Here is a 21,868-nt window from a genome sequence, read left to right as displayed (position 1 = left end):
GACGGAGGGCAACGAATCCAGACTTTATTGTCAGGGAGAGGGAAAAGGGAGAGACGTGGGTACGGGGCCAGGGTTGCTACATCGTCAAGCATAAAGAGTTGATGGGGAGGGGAAGGCCAGCGGGGCCCGTCCCCCTCCCGGGTTGGTGTTGGAAGGGCTGACGATACGGAAACCACAGGGGTGGTGGGGGGAGGTCACGACCCCGCCCGAGTTGTGCAGTGGAGGTGTCTGGTGGGAGGGGACAGCCATGAGGTCTAGGAACTGGGATGGGGGAGGCTACAGACTGCGAATCCTGCGGAATGGGGCGGGGCGGGGGCAAGGCTTCTATTGCTTTTTGCTCACAGTTTTGCGGAAGGCGAGGCGGGGGTGGGCTTGGACTGGACACCCCTTGCCCCCCTTGGTACCCCTTGGGCGATGGGTGCTGGTGAAAAGAATGGAATCCAGACTGGGGAGGACAAAGGTGAGGGAAGGGTCTATAGGGGCATCTACTTGGTCCCACCCAAGTGCCAGAGATGCCGCCAAGTGCTGCCCATGGGCCCGGCTAGACCTGGGCTGGGGCGTGATGCGGGGCGGGCACAGTGAGGTCGCAGGCGGTAAAACCAAAGTGCTTATGAGGGACCCAGGATCCCGCCTGCTTCCCTCCCCCTGCGGAGGACGGGGGTGTTCACGGAAGCGCTTCAGTTTGGGGGTAGGGGGCCGGAGTCCCAGAGTCCGCTTATTGCCAAGAAAATCCATTTCTGCCCCCTGGACCCCGACCATGGCTTGTGAACCCCGTTTTGTGCTAGGTTTAGGGGGGAAGGGCTGGATGGACATGGCTTTTGGGAGGGGGGGTGTCTCCAAGGGGGCTCGGGGGTGAGACGGCCCCCCCTTTTCTAGGGGAGAGGGAAGGGCAGGGGGCGGGGTTCCCTGAGATCTGGGGTGTTCCCCCCCTTCTGAAGCCCCCCTCCCCCGCTACCCCTCCCCTTTCCTGGAACCCCGTACCTCGGGGTGGGGGGGAAGGAGAGAGATCATTCAGGGAGTGCCGGGAGGAGGGGCGGGCTGGGAGCCCGGAGGCCTGGGTCCCGGCTGGAGGGGGGGGGGTTGAATGGGAGGGGGTTCAGGGTTCAGGTCAGTAGGGGGAGAAGAGGATGGGTCCGTGCGCAGTTCGGATGGGCCCGGGGGCCGGGTGGAGCAGGGGGTGGGTAATCGGCGGTCCCTGGAGAAGAGGAGCGGCTGGAGCCGGGCGCAGAGACAGCGGGGAGCCTGCTGCCGCTGCCATCACCGCAGCCACCGCCAGGGGGCTGGGGAGCAGGCCGCCGGCCAGGGACTTGGGCAGCTCCTTGGAGAAAGTCAGAGTGCCCTGCAGTGGGGAGAGGGGCAGGGAGAGAGAGGGAAGAGTCATTCTGTGGCCCTGCAAACTCCACTTTTCCCAGGGCCGGCCCGTCCTCCCGGCTCCAGTGCCCCGTCGCCAAGTTGTCCAGCGCCCAGGCCTCACCGCCAGCTCCCCGGCGCCCCTAGGCTTCTTGTGACGGCTCAGTAGCGGGTTGGGCTTCCCGGCCACGCCATCTCGGTGCCGCCGGCTGGAAATGTGCTGCAGGGACCAGAGGGTGCGGGGCTGTGAGCCACAAAGGGAACAGAGGGACCACCAGCGAGCAGAGTAATCACACCCCAGTACCCAGCCCCGCCCTTTCCGGGGCCCCAGTGGACGGCCCTGAAGAAGAGCCCTCAACCAAGCTCCCTGTTCTCCCTCGGCTCTTAGCGGGTGGACTCCCCAGAGCTCTTGGGAAGGGCCTTGAACCCACCTGTTTCAGTTGGACCTCCGAGTTGACCTTGACGTTGCAGATCTCACAGTGGAAGGTTCGGTCCTGGGCAGGGGCCTCGGGTTCCCCGGGAGTGGGAGGCCCCAGCCGAGGGTAAGCTTTGATGGGGCCCAGCCCACTTCGGGCCTCCAGAATTGTCTTGTGCTTAGTACCTGGAGCCCACAGAGGGCAGAAGGTAAGGGGGGAGAAAAATTATCCAGGCTTACTAGGCCTCAAATGCCCACATTGCCAATTAAAATACTGGGGGTGGGGGGAGGGTGCATCAAGTGTGGGTTTTTTTCAAGCCCCTTGGGACCCGTCCAAACACAAGGTGGATCAGGGGAGAGTCACAGTTACAAGAAATAATGTGGGGGTGGGGTGGGGAGGGAACTGAAGAGGTAAGGGGCTGAGGAATGAAGAAGATGATTAGGGAGGGAGATAGGCTGGTAGGTCTGGGAGGACCCAGGGATGTTGGGAGCCAGGAGAGTTAGGATGTGGGGAGCAGGAGCAGGTTGAGGACTGGGGTGGGGGGGTGGGCGGGGAGCCCATACCTTTGTTATGCGCCTCAAGCTGGGACAGGGAGTTCACTGCCACCTTGCACAGAGCACAGTAGAGCAGCCGCTTGGCCTTCTCCTCCTCTTCCTTGCTACCTCCAGGCAGGGAAGCTGGGGCTGGAGCTCCCCCTTCACCCTTGGTCGCACCCTGACCAGTCTCCGGAACACTGGGAGGGGATGGGGAGCCAGGCTGTTTCTCTGGGGATCCTGGGGCTGGACCCAGTCCATTCTCCATGGAAACTGTTGTTGGGGGAGAAATATAGGGGTCACCCCAGATGGCTTTCGGAGAAGATTCTTTATGTGAAGGAGAACTACCCCCACTTCCTTGAGGGCGAGGGCCCAGGAGTCCCCACCCTGTGACAACATGCATGCTCTCATGCCCTGGGCTGGAGCCAGATGTGGTCCAGCTGCCGCAGGCTGGGTGTGAGACTCCGATGCCTGGTTCATTCCCCATAAGCTGGGAAGGGCTGAGGGGGCCAGCCACACTGGCCTCCCCTTCAGCCACGGTGAAGCTGGCAGCCAGCCTAGCCTGGGGGTGGGAGGGTGGCAGGGGGAAGAGGCGTGGAACAGGGATTCACCCCTCCAAGGCCTGCCAGCCAGCCTGGGTCTCCCGCCTGGCCAGGCCCCCTCCCAGAGGCTGGGCAGTCCCCGGGGAGGCATGCCAAAGAACTCTAGGAAGGGGCAGAAGCAAGGTGACTGGAGGTTGGGAGAGACAGACACAGACATGGCAAAAGGGAAACAGAAAACAGCAGAACCAGAGAGGGAAGAAGCAGGGATGTGGGCTGCTCTATAATTCATGGCTCGATTAAAGATGCACAGGCCCCAGGCCTCAGCGCTGGGCTCTGGCCTCTGCACAGGGGAAACTCAAGCGCTCCCATTCTTGCTCCAGCAGCCGATCCAGTTTCCGGGTCAGGGGGAGGCTGGTGGGGGCGGGGTGTGGAATTGGTGGGAGGGGACCTCCTGACCCCTACAGGTGTCCATTTTGCTCATCCCTCCTTTCATGTCTCCCTTTTTTTTTTTTTTAAGTCTTCCTCATTTGTGACATCCTTCACCTCCATCCCAATCCAGACAGCACATTCACATCTCAATCTGGACAGGACCTCCTGGCTTTCAAAAGCAGGGCAGGTATGGTTACCTCCTTAGAGAGATACCGTAGGAACGAAGTGAGGTAATATGCATCAGGCACCTAGAACAGGGCTAGGCAAGAACTGTTGGCTACACTGCCACCATCCTCATCCTCGCCTTGCAGAGACATTACCCAGTCAACCCAAGAAGTTCGGGCTAAGAAGCAGCCAGAACACAATTAGGACTCAGCTCACCCACTTGCCCTATCTGTGCATCCCTGAGAGACAGTGTGTGTGTGTGCAGTGAGTGGTAAGAGTGGGCGCCTGCCCCCCAAGCTAGTGGTGCAAGCTTGGTTCTCATTCTACTTAGGCTGGAGCAGGAAGGACAGGCAAGGACAAGGAGGACATGGGGATGCCGGGCCCCTTGCAGGCTGGCCCTGACATCTGAGGCGGCAATCCCAGGATGGGGGTGGCTCCTACTTCCTTTCTTAATGTTCTTTCTTTCCAGCTTCTTGACTGGGAATATGGTTGAAGAGGGCCACCAGCCATGAGGGAGAAAGAATTTCAGAGCTGCTTTTTGTACACCTGGAAAAGACCTCACAGATTTTCAAGTCTCACTCTTTTACTTCCCAGGAAAGAAAACTCTGGTCCAAAGGGGTCAGAAAATCTATCCAAGATTACCTAGGGAGGTGCCTGGCTTGCCCCCACGGGCAGGTCCTCGGACACTCTGATTCCCTCCTCTGCCCCTCTCCTCAAGACAAAGGGGCCTCTTCCTGGATTGGATGGTTCCCTTTTTCTTGAAAGGGAAGTTTGCCAGGTGGCCTCACCCTAGCCCCTCTCTGAGTCACTGGGTGGTGGGGAGGACAGACAGTGGGGACTCTGTTGAGAGGAGCTGGGGCGGGAGTGGGGGTGACAGGATGGAAATTTCTCATCACTGTGTTTGGCTCTAGGACTCACCTTGGGCGGGGGCGGGGGTGGAGTGGGGGCTTAGGAAGAGAGAGATGAAAGCAGAGGAAAGTTCTGGGACGTGAGGACAGGATGGAGGAGACAAGATCAGCTGAAGGATGCGTGGGGGGGCAGACCTACCTGGACGGGGGGCTCCACCATCTCCACTGAGGGGGCTGCCACCTGGGGGGGCTGGGTCTCCAGGTTCCCGGACGCCAGGCTCCCTGCCTCGGGTCTTGGCAGCCTCGATGCCTTTGACTCTTCGGGCATGGCGATTGCCCTTGTAGTGGGCCTCAGCCTGGCTCTTTAGGGTTGGAAGAAGAAAACGGAATCTGAGATCACCTCGTATCTGACCATTATCCCCATGGAGCTCCTTTGGGTCCTGGGGTGGCCTCAGCAGGCTGCAGTGACTTTCTCCCTACACTGGGGAGATGTAAAGCCCCATGCCGAGGAGCCCTCGTGATTCCTAGGGTTTCAGACTAGCTTCTCAAGCTTGAGTTGCTGGGCGCCTGGATCCCTACTTCACCCAGGCTCCACCCACCACCATGCTCAGGGCCTGGCTGCTGATTCAGGCTTCCCACCTAGTCTTGAGGTGAAAGGAGGGGACCTCCCACCTATGATGGAGCCCTCAATGGCAGGGGCCTGCAATCCAGCCAGTCCGCCTCCTCTTCACCCTGCGCCTAATGTGCCTGTGTCTCCTGGCCTCAGGAGCCAGTCTTCGCTGCTTCCACCCTCAAGCCGGGAGTCCCAGGAGCTCTGAGGCCTGCGGTCCACCCTGACTACTCCCCCCTGGGTCTCATTTTCCCTGAAGCCTCTGCGGACACCCTGGAGGACCCTGGCCCCAAGCCCAGCTCTGGAGACAGAGACAGCAGAAGAGACAGCTGTCAAAACAGAGCCACTTTGGGGGAGAGAAGGGAGGGCAAAAAGGGGGGGCTGCCTGCTATTGATCGCCTGCCCCTCCAGTCTTCCACCCACCGCCAGTGAGGGGAGCCAGGGTTGAGAGAGGGGACGCCTGGGGTTGAGGTAAAGGGGAGGTCTGCAGCTGGGTTGGTCCTGGCCCCACCCCCACACCGTGTGCACCCTCTGCTAAGAACACACAATCCTGGAACCACAAGGTCACCCAGACAGGGGTAAAGTAGAAATAAAAGGTGTGGATAGGCAGGAAAAGAAGATTGACAGCCCAGGGGTGGGGCAGTGGTGTGCAGAGCCTGGCAGCATGGGGTGTGTGTGTGTGTGTGTGTGTGTGTGTGTGTGTGTGTGTGTGTGTGCCAGGGGACTGGGTAGAGAAACAGAACATGCTTTATTTTCCCCTACTCAGCAGGATGAGGCTCTGCTGTTTTTCTCCAAAAGCTCTCAGAACCTGCACCTCACAAAGCCCCCTCCAGACCTACACAGAAGCCCCGAGGGAGTATCAGAGGGAGACCATCTGGGAGGCCAGACACCTCGGTTCTGAGTTTTGTGTGGCTTCTCCCATGGGAAAGCCCCATAGGAGAGCAGTGCGGGCCAGGTCTTGTGTGTGACTTGGAGGGAGGATGGTGGAGAGATGGGAAGCCATGAGGTTAGAGGGAAGTGGGTGGGCCGGGGAGGAGTTTAGCAGAGGCCCAGGACAGCACAGGTTTTGCAGGGGAGCCAATGACATAACTCAGCCCCGCACCCAAGACCAGGAGGCCAGAGGCCACACTCTCACCCAGACAATGACAGCCACCTGTGTTCTAAGAAGTTCGGAGCTAGGGATGCCTCAGTCCCCAAGGGAGGGAAGGGTCAGCCTTAGAGGACTGGGCTACTTCATGTTGTCATACAGCCATCTCTTGTCCCTCCCAGTGCCTTCCATCAGCCTGCCCCCTCTACAGCATCCCCATTCCCTGCTCTTCCTCTGATTTCCCTTTAATCCCTGCCCCTCACCCAGAGGTCCCAGTCTCTGCTCTCCCCCAGGCCCCTATGGCTGCCCCTGCCCCACCCGTGCGATGGGTGAGCGGCTGGGTTTCTTACCTGAGAATTGAAGCGGATCTGACAGACGTTACAGGAGATGATGGGCCGCTTGGTCTTGAGCAAAGGTCCCCCAAAAGTGTGGGAGAGTACAGCCTTCTGCACAGGGTCCATCTGTGGGGGCAGGCTGGGGTGAGCCAGGGACCCCAGCACAAAACTCGTGTCCATCATCCCCCAACTAGCGGCGGCTGGGTTGAAGCCAAGTCCCCAGAGCCTCCCCTCTTCCCACCAGCCTGCCCTAGGGCTCTGAGCCTCAGCCTCCTGACTCCCTCCCAGCCCAGTCTTCACAGCGCTGGAAGGGAGCTGAGGGGTCCACTGACTCAATGCTCCCATTTGACAGAATGTAGAAGTCGTTTACCCAGGGTCACAGCATGAGTTCACAGCAGAACTGGAACTTGAACCTGGACCCCTTTCTCCATCCAACATACCATGAAGATCCAACCCTGTCACCTTAACTGATCCCCTGGGTCGATCCACCAGAGGCCCACTGACAGGAAGTCCCAAAGCACCCTGGATCCTAGGGCCTTCGGCTGAAGCCTTTTTTTGGCCTTCACTATGGGGCAAAACCTTCAAGCCAAGCTCCTGGTCCCAGGAGACAGATGTTCCCAGCTTCCCATCCCTGGGCCCCAGGTTGCCCTAACACACTCACTCCCTGGACCTCTTAAAGCAGCAGCTTCCAGAGAGAGTAGAAGAACACAGGAGAGGGGAGGTGGCTCCACTGAATAATGGGGAATAAGTGGGGGAAACTAAGAAGTCGGGCTGGCCTGAGGCAGCCCGGAGATCTTCTGAACTCCTTGTCCCTGATCACAGGGCTTCTAGGGCAGGGCTGCGGGGCTGGGCGGGATTAGGAACAGCCTCTGCCCCCACCCTGGGTCAGCAGATGTCTTTGCAGTCTCCTGCCAAGAGTTCACATGAGGAGGGAAGGGGTTGGGAGTTTCTCTCTGAAGCCTTCTGCTATCAGGGGATGAAGCCAGGGGCCTAGAGGCATGAAAACTGCCTCCCTGCTCAGTCCTCCTCCCTTCTGGCCCCCAGGCAGCCAGGGAGAGGCGAGACTGGAATGCAGCTGAGGCTGAGCAAGACTGGGTGATGGCTGGGATCTCTCAGAAGCAGGGAACCAAATTAGAGCTGAAACCTTATCTTTTGGGCAGAAGGATCAAGTAAAAATAGTTGCTGGAGACTTGGGGGGTCCTTAGCTCCTCAGCTGAGGCCCTCCCTCGGCCCAGGTCTTCATGGTTCCCAGTGAGACACTGGTGAGAGACAGGAACACGCAGCAGGGGAAGAAGGTGGTCTGGAAAGCCCACACATCCCGGCTCCCCTCTGCTCCCCCCAGTCATCTGGCTGGCTGGGTTAATGTTAGGAGAGGGGCGTTAGCATCCCTGGAAAAGGGGCTGCCCCATTTGGCAGTGACAGGGGCAGGAGTTCAGATAACCAGTCTGGCTGACAAGTGTCCATCTCTCGGTCTGCCCTTGGCTGGAAGCAGCCCCTCTTAGTGGCTTGCTCTTCACCTTCTGGAAGCCCAGGTCCTTTTCAATGAAAAGCCAAACAGGGGAAGACTGGGTGTGTCAGTATGTGTCTAGGCAGGGTACGATCAATCTGTGCAGGGGTGGGGTGTGAAGGCGTGTCACGTGCTGTGTGTACATCACTTATGTATCAACATTTCTGTGTCAGGGGCTCTGCCGAAGCCGTGAATGGTCTGGTTGTGCAATCTTCAGCTGTGTGTTTATTGGTGTGATTGTATGATGTGTTTGGCAGAAAGACAGACAGACCGAATTGGAGACAGGCTTTAATCAGAAAGGGGAAGGCAGATGACTGCTCTCAGCTCCCAGTCTCCCAGCATCAGTCCTCCCTAACCAGAGACCCCCAGCTCTGCCCCAGGGTTCTCCTCAGCCCCTGGACATCCTCACATGCTGGGTGGGGAATGGAATTCAGCCCAAACAGAAACCCAATCTGGGCCAGGAAACCTAAGTCGATGAAAACAGTGGGGAGAGAGGAGTGGGATGTAGAGGGAGAGCAGAGGCCCCTGGTTCTGTCTCTGCCCCACGCCAGAACCCCAGCCTGCTCCCCGGATTGGCTGAGGACTCAGTGCCCTGAGGATGACCTGTGGGCTGACCATCCCAACATCCATCCCCTGCGAATGATACCCTGCTCCACTTGAGTTCTCCAGGGTGAGAGCCTTTTCTTTTGCACAACCCCCTCCTCAGATTTAAGTCCATAAACACCGACAAGGGGTGGGGGTGGGCAGGGAAGAAAGCAGCAACCCAGTCAGGTGGGTCCTTCTCACCTTCTCCTCCAGGAACTGAGGAGATACCAGGCTGAAGGTGAGGGCCCCTGGTCCCAATCCCTGCGCAGATGGAATGTGAGCCACTGAAGTGCTGCTCCGGGCCAAGGTCAAGAGGCCCTGGTGACCTAGATGAGGGCTCTCAGGGGAGGGGTGGAGGCCAGCATCTCCCAGAGCTCATCCCACTCCAGAGCCTCTTCCCTAGGATTTTGGCCTAGACACTGTCTGGAAAGGTTCACAAAACAGTCCCCTCCCACCTGCCCTCCAACGGCAGACATGAAAGGGAATAGCTCCCCGAAGCTGGGGCAAAATGAATCAGGAAGGGCAAAGGGGAGGGAAGGGGGAAACCAGATCAGGAACACAAGGGGGGGCTATGATTATATTTCCTTCCATTGCCTTTTATCTGATGGCACCGCTGCCCCTGTGTGACCACCTCACTTCTTCATCCCCCCCCCCCCCAAATAAAGGCAAAAAGAGAAGGGGGTGGAATCTCAGGGATGGGAAGACCTTAGGGACAGGAAGGATTGAAACAGGAAAGAGAGGGAGCTAGAGGCTGTGTAAAGAGCAGGTGGAGGCTGGTGGGGGAGGGATGCTACGGGGGGGACTGAGGCTGAGATGGGGTCAGGGCTGGATAAGGGACCTGAGCGGCATGGCAGTTTGAGGGTAGGTGTAGGACCTGATGGGAAGTCTGAAGATTTGAGGGACTCCGAGGATCTGAGAAACAGAGGCCGGGGTATCCAGCATGGTGTCAGCAGTCTGCGGGCGCCAGCTGGGACCCAGAGACTGGTTGGGGCCGCGCCGGTCGTGGGGGATGGGCCGGATAACCCGAAGACTGGGCGAAGAGAGAGGTAGGGAGCCGGGCAGGGGCGGGCGGGGATGGGGTGGGGGGGTGGGGGCTCTGCGGCAGCGGCGGGAGCCAGGGAGAGAGGAGGGGCCGGGTGGCTTACCCTGCGGGACCCCGGGGGACGCGGCTCCATGGCCCGGGATGGCGGACCCGGGCAGAGGGGCCGAGCCTGGCAGGGCCGGGCAGGCCGGGGACGCGGCGCTCGTTGCCCGGGTGGCTCGGGGCTGTGCGGCCGGGCCGGCCGGGAGAAGGGGAGGCGGCGCCGGCCGGGACCGGAGCCCGCCCCAGAGGCGGGGCCGAGGGAGGGCCGAAGATGAGGGCGGGGATAGGGAGCTTGGGAGGGATGAAGGGGCCCTAGGGCGAAAAGAGGAGGGGAGGAGGGGAGAGGGTGTCTATGTCCAGACACGCGTTCCAGGAAGACCTGGTTCTGGAGAGGGGCCCCTGGGCCGAACGACGGAGCATGGACCAGATGACCTCGTCTTCCTCCACTGGGGACCCTTGCAGGGTCCAGTATCCCCACCAATCCAGTGGCCGACCCTGTTCTCTAGTGAGGACTTTTCTCCTTTCTTTCATCCCTTGCACTTAATTCCTCTGCTGACAGCTTTTCTTTCTAGTCCCCAGACGACCCTTCCCCTGCTCCTTCTGCACACGGCCCCGGTGCCCCTTTTACCTCACTTCCCCTGCTAGGGATGGGAAACCAAGCCCAGGTACCCAGGTGGCAGGCACTGCTCTGTCAGTGACTCCTCTGAATGGTGGAGCTGGGGACGCCCAGGGCAGAAGCGACCTCAGTCTGGGGACACGGTCCTTAACCTCTTCCCACCTCCTCCCCTCGCCCGCCACCTGCTGGAGAACCAGGCTCGCGAAGAGTTATGCTTCGTGCACTTGCTGCCCTCTGGCGGTCGCGTGGGGGCAGCATCGCGGTTCGAGGGACAGGAGGGCAGAGCAGCCCACTCCCCAAACACTTCCTTATTCTCTCTGGGTAGGTTCTAGGATTCCCGCTCTCATCTCTGGATCTCATCTTCTCCATTCTACTTAGGGCCAAGAGGTGAGTGAAACAGGGCACTGGATGCAGAGAGAGGCTGTCTTTGGGAGACAGTGAGGGACATCCAAGGACAGAGGGAAGCCTAACGCAGGGAGGGGTCTAAGGGGTTAGACCAGCCAGCGTAGGAGAGAGATCTGGAAGCATTAGTGCAGGGAAGGACTCTGCCATGAATAATAATACCATCACCACCACAGCCTAATGTTGACTGAGCCCTTGGAATGTGCCAGCCTCTGTACTGAGCTCTTTGCATGGATTATCTAATTTAATCTTCACAACCACTATTCGAAGTAAGTACTATTATTATCTTCATTTTATAGATGAGGGAACTGAGGTTTAGAGAGGCTCAATAATTTGCCCAAGGTCATAAGCTAGTAAGTGGCTGAACTGGGATTTGAATTTAAACCTGGGCAGCCTGACTCCAAAGCCATGTACTTAACTGCTGCACGGAACTGCCAAGGCCCGCCTGCAGCTTTTCTGCAGTCCTTGTTCCCCTGCAGAATTTGACACTATTGATGCAGCCTGCCACACTCTCTCCCTTGGCTTCTCCAACTCTACAGGAACCTGGTTGTGTCCCCACCCCCTCCAGTGGCTCCTTCATTTCCTTGCTGGAGACTCCTCCTGTTCCCACTGCCTAATTCTGCTTATTCCCCAAGGCTCAGACCTTGGCCAAACTACCTTTCTCTCCCTGATCCTCTCTTAAATAAAAAATAATAGAAATAACACAATAACCATAGCAGATAACACTGATGGAAAACTTTGTGCTAGGCGTTATGATATGCATTATGATTCTCACAACAACCTTGTGAGTTGGTACTATTACAGCTAATAAAATTGAGGTTCAGAGTGGTTAAGTAATTTGCCTAATGTCACACAGCCAGTACTTCTGGAACATCAGTTCAAATCCTGCCAGTCAGATGCCAAGGCTGATGCTGCTCAACACTCGGTCGCACTCTCCAAGCTTATCCATGCTCCTGGCTTTAAATAGCTTGTCCCCACTAGAGGCTGGAGCCATGAACCCTGAGGGACTCAGACACCCTGGATTATCCACGTGAATTGTCTAAGTAACTTTGTGACCTTGGGCAAGTCACAACCTCTCTGGGTCTGCGTTTCCTCATCTATAAAACGGGGACAATGGTGGGAGACCTGAGGTTAAGTGTAAATCAAATACACAGCTGGGAGGAAGTATTCCCAGCACCTTCTGCTCCAGTCACACCCAGTCAACTGCACATTCTCAAAAGCTCTTTTCTAGCCCTTGTTTCAACTTGGAATATTCTCTAAGGTCCCTTTTAAAGTCCTGCTAATAATTCCTCAAAGCTCAAATCATAACATCACCTGGTCCAGCTTCAATCCCCTTTTCCTCTACTCTTTTTTTTTTCTGCTCAGCTCTGGTTGATCCCTGAGGCACCACCACATCCAGCAAGTCTTTTCTTGATACTCACTTGGGCTCCCCTACAAGCTATCTGCCTCCGACACAGCTCCTTCCACACTGTAGGGTAGCTGTTAATTTGTTATCATTCCTACTGAACTGTGAACTCTCCAAGCACAGACTGAGTCCTGTGTCCCTGACACAAGGCGCTGTGCCCTGGACATAGTAGGTGCTCAAAATTTTTTTTGTTCAGTTGAATTTTTGTTAGTGTCTCTGCCTCAGTATTTTATAGATCGCTGTGTACGTTTCTATACTTCTTCCCTGAACATAAGCACCTTCAGGATCGGACCGTATCACATTTACCCTCATGTCTCCACCGTATCTAGGACAGTGCCTTCCTTATGATCAGTACTCGATTTTCTCATCTGTAAAACAAGGATAAAATGACAGCTACCCCATAGGGTTGCTAAAAAGATTGAGATATGGAAAATGCTTCGTAAACCTCAAAGTGCAATGCAAATGTTGGTTTGGATTCTCTGGGAGACATTTGGAGGAAACAGCTGTGGCATAAAGAGGACTCTATTTGTAGTCAGACGCTGTGGGTTCAAACCATACCTTAGACACGTACAGTGTCTACTTACATGAATTTCTAAACCCTTCTGCGCCTTAGTTTCTGTCTTCCAGTATGTCAAAATAGAATAATAACATCTACCTCGTTGGGTTGTGGCAAAGATTAAATGCGATCACGTATAAAAACATCTACTGCAGTGCCTGGTACATAGTTGATGCTCAGTGCATGTTTGCAGCTGAATCTGGTTTGATGATGGGTTACCTAAGTTGAATAAACTGATTTCCCCCCAAGTCTTTAGCTCTAGCCCACTCTCCAGGCCCCAAATTCCAACTGTCTATTGGACATTTTTGGCTCAGTGTCCCATTGGTCCACCAACGCACCATGTCCTAGACGCGTTCAGCAGCCTCACCCCAGGCCAGCTTCCTCCTCCAACCCCCTGCCCCTGTCACAGTGACTTCTTTCTCCCATCCGCAGAGGCCAGAACCCTGGAGTCATTCTTGACTCATCCTCTCTCTTCTCCCCATCCCCCAAACACTGGTTGGTCACCATGGTCTGTCAATATTTCCTTGGAAACACTTCGTCCATCTTCCTTCTTCTCCACTCACTCTGCCGCTGCCACGGGCCCCGTCTGGTGCTCCAGGCTCCCCTGCAGGCCCGTGTTGCTGGGACAGCCTTCCAACTGGCCACCCTCCTCCAGCCTCTCCTCCCTTCCATCCAGCTGCTCCATTCACCTTCCTCAAACACTGCCCCTACCAAGTCACATTCCTGCTCAAGAACGGATCATGGCTTCCTATTTCATATTACAGTAAATCTAGACAACTTTGCCAGCCCTCCAAGCCCTACCCCACTGACCTGACCCACCCAACTGTGGGCTCCGGAGAGCGGGAACTTACAGACAGGCTGCTTACGCCCTTGCATCGTCCGTCTTCCCACCTCCCTGTAGTCACTACTGCCAGCCTAGGTCTCATGACTTTTCTGATGTGGACTGAATGAGATGATTCACATAAAGCGCCTCGCACACTGTCTGGCCCAGAGCCAGACCTCAGCAAATATTAGCTATTGCTGTTATTGCTGTCCATGGTATACCAGAAGCCAATGACCCTCATAACTGACTAGAAGTGAGGGAGATGGGGTCCTAAGAGGAGATGAGGAATTAGACCCAAGAGGAGAAGAGGGCAGGGATGGATCCGAGGGAGAGAAAGAGCAGGGGCACAGGAGAGTGGGGCTGCCAAGCAGGCTGCTACTCACAGTGCTGTAGTTGCTGAAGAGGCCCAGGGTGGGTGCGGGCTCCAATGGGAAGGGCAGGATCTGCTTGAGGTCCAGTGGGGGCTGCATGATGGGGGGCTGCCGGAGCAGAGGGAGGGGCCCTGCCCGGCTCAAGCTGCCTACAGGGCAAAGAAAACATTATGTGGGGCAGGAAGATTGCAGCTTGGGAGCCCCACCCAGGTCTGTCAGTCCCACTCCCCAGCTGGGGCCCCGACGCTCAGAAGTATGACCCCCATCACACACACTTCCCCTGCTTCTGGCTCCGGAGCGATGGAGCACGGTGCCCTGTGGGCCTGGGGGGGGGGGGGTGCAAACCCATCGTTCTTCCCTTCTGGGTGATTTTCACTTCCCCCTTCTCCAGCCTCCCTCCCCCAAGACCTTTTACAGACCAAGGAAGAGCAGGGACCTTCCCTGTGGGCCGCCTGCTGGACCAGCAGGCCTGGGAGTCTCAGGCTCCTGGCCACTCCCCTCTTCCGGTTTTGCTCTCCCCCAGGGAATCCCAAAGCCTTAGTCACACCCCAGGGAGAACAGTCAGGTGGGTGATTCATCTCTCTGCCTGGGGAGTTGGGGGAGATATTGAGGCCTAGATCTGGACGAGGGTTACTGACTCTTTCAAGGCTCCTTCAAGAGTTATGATTTTGTCCCAATCGTAATTCTTAATTAACTGCCGACATCTCTGGGGGTAGGTGAGCGACATTTGCTCTGGGAGGTGGATTGCCTGGGGCCATTCTCAGCGCCCCTCTCCCAGCCTCCCTGTCTTCCCCACGCCACTCTGGCTGCAGTGGGACATTCAGCTCCAGCTCTGCAGGAGGAACTGCGACCTGGCCTCTGGGAGGGGAATGCCTGGGTCTGACCCGAAGGGGAAATGAAAGTCCAGGCCAGCCACTCCACTCCCCTCCCCTGAAACCTTCTCCTCCTCCCCTAGACCCATGGGAGGAACCCTGCCAGACTCCACAGGGGAAGCCCGGAAGCCCCCAGGACCCCTCTGAGCTTCTGCCGGCCCAGCTCCCTTCTGCAACCTCGCTGTCAAGCAGTCAGGGAACTCTGGCTGCCCTTCACTGCTCGAGCAAGCCCCTGCCAGCAACAGGGGTTCCCAGGAACAAAGGCAAACCCAGGAGGCTGCAACTTAGCCCCGTCCTCCCTTGACCTTACTGGGGCAGAGGGTCCCCCCCAGGATCCTTTCCTGCTCCCTCCAGAGACTGTCCCTTTCCATACCTTCAGTGTCTGGTGCCCGCTGCCCCCAGGCAGTGGCCTGGCCCTGGCCCCCCAGGGGCCTGGGCCTGACAGCGTCCCCTTCCCTTGGTTCTGCCCCCTGCCCCCTCCCTTGCCAGCCCCCCCCCCCAGTCCAGTCAGTAGGATCAGCCAATCAGAGTCCTGGAAAACTGGGGCAGAGGGGAGGGCGGGGGAGCAGGGATTAGGGGAATTGGAGGCGAGAGGGAGGGGGTGGGGAGGGCTCAGGCACAGCTGGGGGCAGGGAGCTGGTCCAGGAAGGTCTGGAGGGGTCTGTCCTTTCCACCCACTGATAGGACTGGGTGGCCAGGGGGCCTGAGGCAGAGAGGGGTCAAGGCTCCTGGGAGCTTGGGCTCCAGACATCTAAGGGTTGAAGGAGAGGGGCAGGATGCTTGGCTTTGGCCCTTGGGCAGCTGGGGGTCTGTATGCCATGGCCAGTCCCTCTTCCGCCACCTCGGGGTTGGGATGGGATCAGGGGAGAGGAGAGAGGCAGACAGACAGACAGATGAAAGTGAGTGAGAGAGAATGGGAAAGACTGACAGAAGCAGGTATAGGTGAGTGAGAAAAGGGACATAGACACAGAGAGAAGAGAACAGAGGACAATGGAGAGATGAAGAGGCACTGAACTGAGGGAGAAAAGCAGAGACACCACTGAAAAGCTGGACACAGAGCTAGAGACCAGGGCAGAAAGCCCAAAGGACAGAGAACAGAGAGCAAGAGAGGGAGAGAGGAGAGGGAGGGACAGACAGACTGATGGGGCAGGGTGACCATCTCCCCTTCCTGTCTGTCCCCTCATGGCTTCTCCCCTCCATGCCCCGCCCCCTCCCGCCTGGCACACAAGGCCAGGGCAGCCTTAACGAGCCCCAGGCGGCATCAGGAATGGTGACAGAAACCTGAGCACTCCCAGAGTCCCCGGCACCCAGCACCCACCCCGAGCAGCTGGCTGGGGGCTGGCACTTGCTCTCGCCCCATAGCTCCAGGCCCAGAGAGGGTGGCAGCTCAGCTCCTTGACCCTTTTCCCAGCTCTAGACCCCCACCCCTCAAACACCCATCTCAGAGGGGAGAGGTGAGTTCTGCAAAAGGCAACAGAAAAGCATGTATTCGGGAGCCGCTCTGTGTCAGGTAATGGATTCTGAATATTATCACATTTAATCTCTGAGGGAGCTGTTCTATGGAGCAGCTGATACTAGTGTTCAACCGTTTGACATATGAAGAAACTGAGGCTCAGAGAAGTTAAAAACAAACAACTTGGCTGATGTTACACAGCTTGTAAGTATCAGAGTTGGGATTTGAATCAAGATCTGTTGCCTTCTGTAGTAAATTCTTTCTTGCTACCTAACCCCAAAGGGCTCCAGTCTAACTCTGGAGCAGAGACCTGGGCAAAGCTTCCATCCTGACCGAGGAGAGGAAAGGGAGAACAAGTTCCAGGCGCTGCTTGGGGTTGGAGGAAAACAGGTAGCAGCCGCTCAGTTCCTTCTGGCCAGCGACTCATCTTTTCCACTGACATGCGCCCTGGGGTGGGGGCAGGGAAGGGGAAGTGGGAGGAAGGGGTGAACTAAGGATGCAGTGAGGCAAGGAAGCAAGGTGGGCAACTGGAGATTCATGTGTCTTTTTCCAAGATCCCTGGGTCCCCTCCACTGAGATCTGAGGGGGTGGGGGAAGGTGGCAGCTTATGGACTGAGTGGGCAGAAGCAGGGCCCTTGGCATTAGGTAGCCCAAGCCTCAGTTCACTCCGTTACTTCCTGAGAACAATAACAGTTGTCACTTTTTGAGGGCTGCCTGTATGCCAGGCACTTTATGCACACTGCCTCCCTGTGGATGACTCCACCGCTCACTAGCTGGGTAACCAGCTCGTTTTCCGGACTCTCTCTGTCTCATTTCTCTTTTGTCAAATGAGAGCAATGGTACCTGCCTCGTGGAGTTGTTGGGAAGATTGAATATATCCACATAAAGTGCTGGCCTGCCACAAAGCAAGCTCAATAAATGTTTGCTGAATAAACAAATCCTCATCTGATAGATGATGACCATCAGCTCAGAGAGGGAGTTACTTGACCAAGGTCACACAGCTGGTGAGGGATCTGAACCAGTCTGTCTGGCTTCAGACGTGGCTTTCACGCACCACACTTTTCTAGGGATGGGAGGGGTGAAAGGCAAGAATACACCGAGGGCTGAGAAGCAGAAAATGCAGTAGGCAATCCAGGGCTTCTGATGAGGGCTTCAGATGGGTTTGCAGGAGGGGGCGGAGAGCAAACTGGAGTGTGCATTTGTGTGTGTATGTGTGCACGTGTAGGTGTGCACACACATGTGGGGCAGGGCAGGGAGGAGCTGGGGTCTGGCTGGGACAGGCCACTCAAGAGGGAAGCTCATTAGAGTAATTACCTCCAGCAGCTAAAGCCCCACCCAGCTCTGTGGGGAACAGCCAAACGCTTTATTAAAGACAGTTCCTAACACACTTTAGAGGGGGTGAACTCTCAGTCCCTTGGACGGATGTCCACCTGTCCATTTCTGTGCCCTACCTAGCCCTGGGCACTTTGACCCTGTTCAGGTTTTCCCTCCAGGACCAAGCCACAACAAGCCCCATCCGACTCCTTCCATCCCACTGAGGGCTGGTCTCTTCCCTCCTCTCTCCCCCAGAAGTTCTGCCCAGGTGGGAGTCCCAGCCCCTTGGCTGTCTCAGGTTGGGCTTGGGGCCTGAAGCCCTCGTGGCAAAGCATGGGAGTGTCTGCTGTGAGCTGGCTCAGGGAGTGGCAGCGTCTGGGTAGGAACAGGAGCCAGGAAGGGTGTTAGAGTAGGGCTGCAGGTTAGTGCTGGCCTGGAGATTGGGTAGGGATGAGATTCAGATCAGAGACAGGTATTGGGGTTAGGGTTGCAAGTCATGTTATGGCCCAAAGTGGCTAAAAGCACAGGGTCAGCACTGGGTTAAAGTGGGAATTACGCTCCGGGACCACAGGAGAAACGGGGTTGGAATCTGGACTGGAATTTCATCTCTAATCCATCTCTTTTTTTCTTCAGGCCTTTTGGCCTTTTCTAACCCCAGAAATGCCTACAGCTGGGGGTTGAGGGAGGGCCTCAAATCCTGGATCTTGCCTTCTTGACCAAGTCCCAGGTATCTGTCTCCTTCTGCTTCAATTTCCCCCATCTTGCCAAGAGGCAGGCTGAGTGCTGGAAAGGCTTTGAAGTCAAAGATGAAAGCAACAAGGGGATGATTATGAACAACTACTCCAACCATCATCCTTAATAACCCTGGGGTGAATGTCAGTGGGGCGGGGCCTAAAGGGAGGAGGTAGCCAGGGAAGGAAGAAGGAAGACCCCTGGGAAATCTTCCCCAGGCTGACGGGAAAGGCCTCCTTCAATGCCCTCCCCCGACCCACCCACATCAGCACAGCAGGGACCCAGTTGGAGAGAAGGGTAGGAAGGGCTCAGAACGGGAAACCTGAGCCCAAAACCACCACCTTAAACCTGGCCCACAGACTAGTTCTTTAACAGGTGGGCTGGGCCTCACCTGCACACAGATTCAGTGGACCTCAGCATTCGGAACCTGAAAGCCTTAGAATGGGCCTCGAGCCCTGCCTGGAAGCTTCCTCCCTCTCTCCTTTCCTTCCTCAAAGAGGGCTAAGGTGTGCGGCCTGCCAGGCTTCCTGACCCTCCGTTGTCCAGGCACAAGCAGGGAGTTAATTACAGCGTCCTCAGGAAGATGTGGTGGGGGGTCCAGCTGGTGGCCCCTGGCATTCTGCCTGTGGTAGGAGATCTTGGTCTGGTTCGAGCAGCTTCCTGAGGTCTTCTCCAAGGCCTACTGCCCAGGGGGAGCATGGCTTACACTGGCCTTTCCTGAACAAGTGTGATGCTGCCTCTGGGGCCCGTGCCCAGGGTGGAGCCAGGGTGTGGGGATTGCACAGCTTAAAGGAATATGGAGCCTGTCCTCTGGGGACCTGAGTCCCAGTGTGTTGGTGGGGGTCACTTTAGAGTAGAGACAGTCCTCATAGAAAAGTGGGGAGTCTCTTCCCTGCCAGAGATACTCTTGGGAAGGAGGCAGGCAGCCGGTGTTCATCCCTCCATCCGCTCATTCATGTAATAGATTTGATGGAGTGCCAGGTGCAGGAGGGCAGACATAAAGCGGTGAGACAGTGAGGAGATAGAGGAGGGGGAGAGAAGATATGGAGGAAGGAGGGCAGAAGGGGAGAGAGACCCCTAGTGGGAGTCAATAGGGGTCAAGTGAAAGAAGAAAAGCAAAAGAGCCAAGGAGGCACCAGCAGAGGGCTGAGGTGGGAGCCAGGGGAGCCCTGGGGCGCCAGCTTGGAGCCAAGTGTCCCCGGTGGGGGGCAGGGGGACCACAGGTGTCTGGGCCTGGTGGGGGGGGTCTCCTACCACAAACAAGGCCCAGGAACCGGCCTAGCCAGGGCAGAGGTCAGAGGACAGAGCAGACCCAGGGACTACTGTGGAGGCCGGGGCCTGGAGCCCAGCTGATGAGTCCAGTGTGCAGTAGTCCCTCTCCGCCCCCACCCGGGGCTCCCTTCCCATGTAGGTCATGGGTGGTTGTGGCTGAAGGGATGTGGGAGCCTGGCGGGAGTCTCCCTCCCCCATCCTCACTCTCTCCGAGGCCCCTTCCTCTCCCGGTGCCCCCGGCCCAGGGCAGGGGTGGGGGTGGGGTAGGGGAAGAAGGAGAAGAAGGAGGCCGGGAAGGAAGGGCCCAGGCAGCCGGAGCAGGGAGAGGGGCAGGTCCCAGCGTGTTGGGGCAGGATGGCTGCGGAGACAGGATCCAAGCTGCAGGGGCCCGGGGATGCAGAGTTCCCCACCCCTTCTTCTCCCCAGGCCCCTTATCTTCAGCCTTCAGGTTCCACCTCCCACCGCACACACCTCGAAGCTACACCCACCATCTTCTTCCCCCCACCCCCCGCGCCCGCCCCCCACTTCCTCCTTTCCCTCTTATCCTGGGCCCAGAAGGATGTCGGAGTGTTTGAGCCAAGGGTGAGGGGAGGCGCTGGGGGGTGAGGAGAGGACGGGTCCGAACCTTTCCCTCAACTCCACCAGGCCAGGACCAGCCCCCTCCCCCAGCCTCTCGTAGACTGTCATATAATATTCATGAGCCTCATGAATACGCAATGTTCTCATTATGGGGCAGGGGGTCTCACTTGGCTCTGCCTCCCCCTTTACCACTCCCTAGATTCCCGGGAGAAGAAGCAGCAGTTTGGGGAAGAGGGCAAGAGGGGGCCCCAGATGTGGAGCCAGATGAAGGGGGAGGGGGAATCGGTCGCTGACGGGCGGCCGCAGTCACCGCGGTGCCGGAGGTTGGGCGGGGGTGACCTACTGAGAGGGACCCAGGAGCCTGGAGCCTGGAGCCGCAGAGCCCACTCACCGAGGATCATGCTGGGGACCCTGGCGCCCGGGGTTCCGCGTCGCTCTGTCCCGGGGGCCGTTCTGGCTGGGCTGGGGGTACGGGGGGGTGGAGTCGAGGGAGGAGCCGAGGCCGGCCGAGGAGGAGCGGGGGCGGAGCCCGCAGCAGGTGAAGACGGGAGGAGCGGGGATCCGGGCACCCAGGGCTCCAGGAGGGGGCGTCCTGGCGGCTCCTCGCGCCCCCTCCCGCTGTCTCTTCTCCTTGCTGCCCCTGAGTCTCCTGGATTTACAGTGTCACTGCAGTCAGGGCTAGGGGAGCAAGTCATCTAGAAGACGGTGTGTGCTGATACAGGAAGCTGGAAACGAAGATGCCTGGGTTCCCGGGAAGGGCTGAGTCTGAGGGTGGGAAGTCTGGTCATGGGCTGATATGGGGTGAGGGATGCCTAAATACTCTGGGGAGGGATGGGGCCTGGGTTGGACACCTGAATCCTCTCCAGAGTGATGAGCTGGGCGGGGGCAGGGGGTGGGGCAGAGAATATTTGGGTCCTAGCTTGTTCCTCTGACTTTGGAGTTGGATGCCTAGGGGCTGGGTCTCAGAGGTGAAACGTGGGGTTGAAGATGGACCCCAGGTTGATCTCTGGCTGGGGTCTGAATGCTTAGGTCCTTAGGGAAGGTCTGAGGGAAGAGACTGCAATCAAAGGACCCAAAGAGGTGGAAATAGAAGCTTGCAACGGAGATCATTAGGACAACCAGAAGATGACAGAAGATCCAGAACTGAGGCTCAACCTTGTAGACATGACGTGGACTGGTGTGGGGATGGGAGCATCTATCCAGGGCATTCCCCACTAAGGTGAGCTTGGATTGAAGAGGCCTGCTGGGGGGTCTTTGATGAAGTGGAGGGGAGGATGGAGGATAAGAATGTATGGGCTGGGGAGAATGTCAGGGGGAAGGTGGAGTACAGCACACCGGATGTATTCTAAGCACTGATAGGGGGCCTTGGCTAGAGGCGGGCAGCTGGGATGGCAACACGAGGCTGGAGTCTGGGAGTCTGCAAGGTGTCTGGGGAAGATGCAGCTGCTACAGCCTGGACCTGTCTGTACCTGCCCAAGAGGGAGGGCAGCAGGAGGATTTCCCAGAATGCCAGGCAGCCAGCTTCAGGCCAACCCCAGCCAAAGGGAAAGGAGCTGTGACTAGGAACTATAATGCTTGGAACTTTGGGAAGGTGGAGCCAGGGAGGAAGAAGTCGGTGGAAGAGGGGTGAGACTGGAGTCTTGGAACAGTCTAGGAAACTGGAAAGGGACTGGCGACTTGCACTCCTGGGTCCTGCAGGGAATTTGGGACTAGATGGCTAATTAAGGTACAGGAAGTTCAAGTTCCTATTTCTGGGCCTCAGCAGTCTCTTGTTCTTACCTCACTGATCTGGTCTGAAGACAAGATATGTTTCTGCACCTGCCAAGGTGCTTCAGCTTGAGGGCAAGAGGATTCTGGGGCTGCCAGTGCCTTGGTCTTTTTCTGATCCAGAGGCCCAGAGATCTCAGGGAACTGTGGCTTCGCTGCCCAAGTCTGACCTTGGGGGAGAAGGTAGGGTCTCCAAGCCCATCAGAGGAGGTCCT

The 21,868-nt window shown here is 57.4% G+C and overlaps 1 protein-coding gene across 9 annotated transcripts; it reads right to left on the bottom strand.

The window, feature by feature from the left end:
- On the bottom strand, nt 1–20,405 carry ZNF385A (zinc finger protein 385A). 9 transcript variants are annotated; one of them, XM_074374714.1, is made up of 9 exons: nt 20,278–20,405; nt 13,677–13,813; nt 8,609–8,668; nt 6,331–6,441; nt 4,483–4,645; nt 2,330–2,572; nt 1,782–1,951; nt 1,475–1,570; nt 1–1,339 (listed from the first exon to the last, which is right to left on the bottom strand). In XM_074374714.1, exons 1-9 carry the CDS (start codon nt 20,285–20,287, stop codon nt 1,109–1,111), a joined length of 1,221 nt encoding a protein of 406 aa, XP_074230815.1. In that variant the 5' UTR covers nt 20,288–20,405; the 3' UTR covers nt 1–1,108. The 9 variants fall into 9 exon arrangements, with proteins under 9 accessions (XP_074230815.1, XP_074230818.1, XP_074230821.1 ...); XM_074374717.1 differs by lacking the exon at nt 20,278–20,405 and adding an exon at nt 14,910–15,047; XM_074374720.1 differs by lacking the exon at nt 8,609–8,668 and having other exon boundaries at nt 6,331–6,454; nt 20,278–20,404.
- Between the last annotated feature and the right edge of the window lie 1,463 nt (nt 20,406–21,868).

The sequence above is a fragment of the Camelus bactrianus genome, chromosome 12 (assembly GCF_048773025.1).
Source record: "Camelus bactrianus isolate YW-2024 breed Bactrian camel chromosome 12, ASM4877302v1, whole genome shotgun sequence".
Classification (NCBI taxonomy): domain Eukaryota; kingdom Metazoa; phylum Chordata; class Mammalia; order Artiodactyla; family Camelidae; genus Camelus; species Camelus bactrianus.
This window is presented reverse-complemented; position numbering and strand designations above follow the sequence as displayed.

What these genes read in the sequence shown, in the direction of transcription:
- ZNF385A (XM_074374714.1), bottom strand. An exon ending in TGGTGGAGCCCCCCGTCCAG is followed by an intron (nt 2,573 to 4,482) that starts GTAGGTCTGCCC and finishes CCCCAACAACAG; the next exon opens with TTTCCATGGAGAATGGACTG. An exon ending in GCTTGAGGCGCATAACAAAG is followed by an intron (nt 1,952 to 2,329) that starts GTATGGGCTCCC and finishes TGTGGGCTCCAG; the next exon opens with GTACTAAGCACAAGACAATT.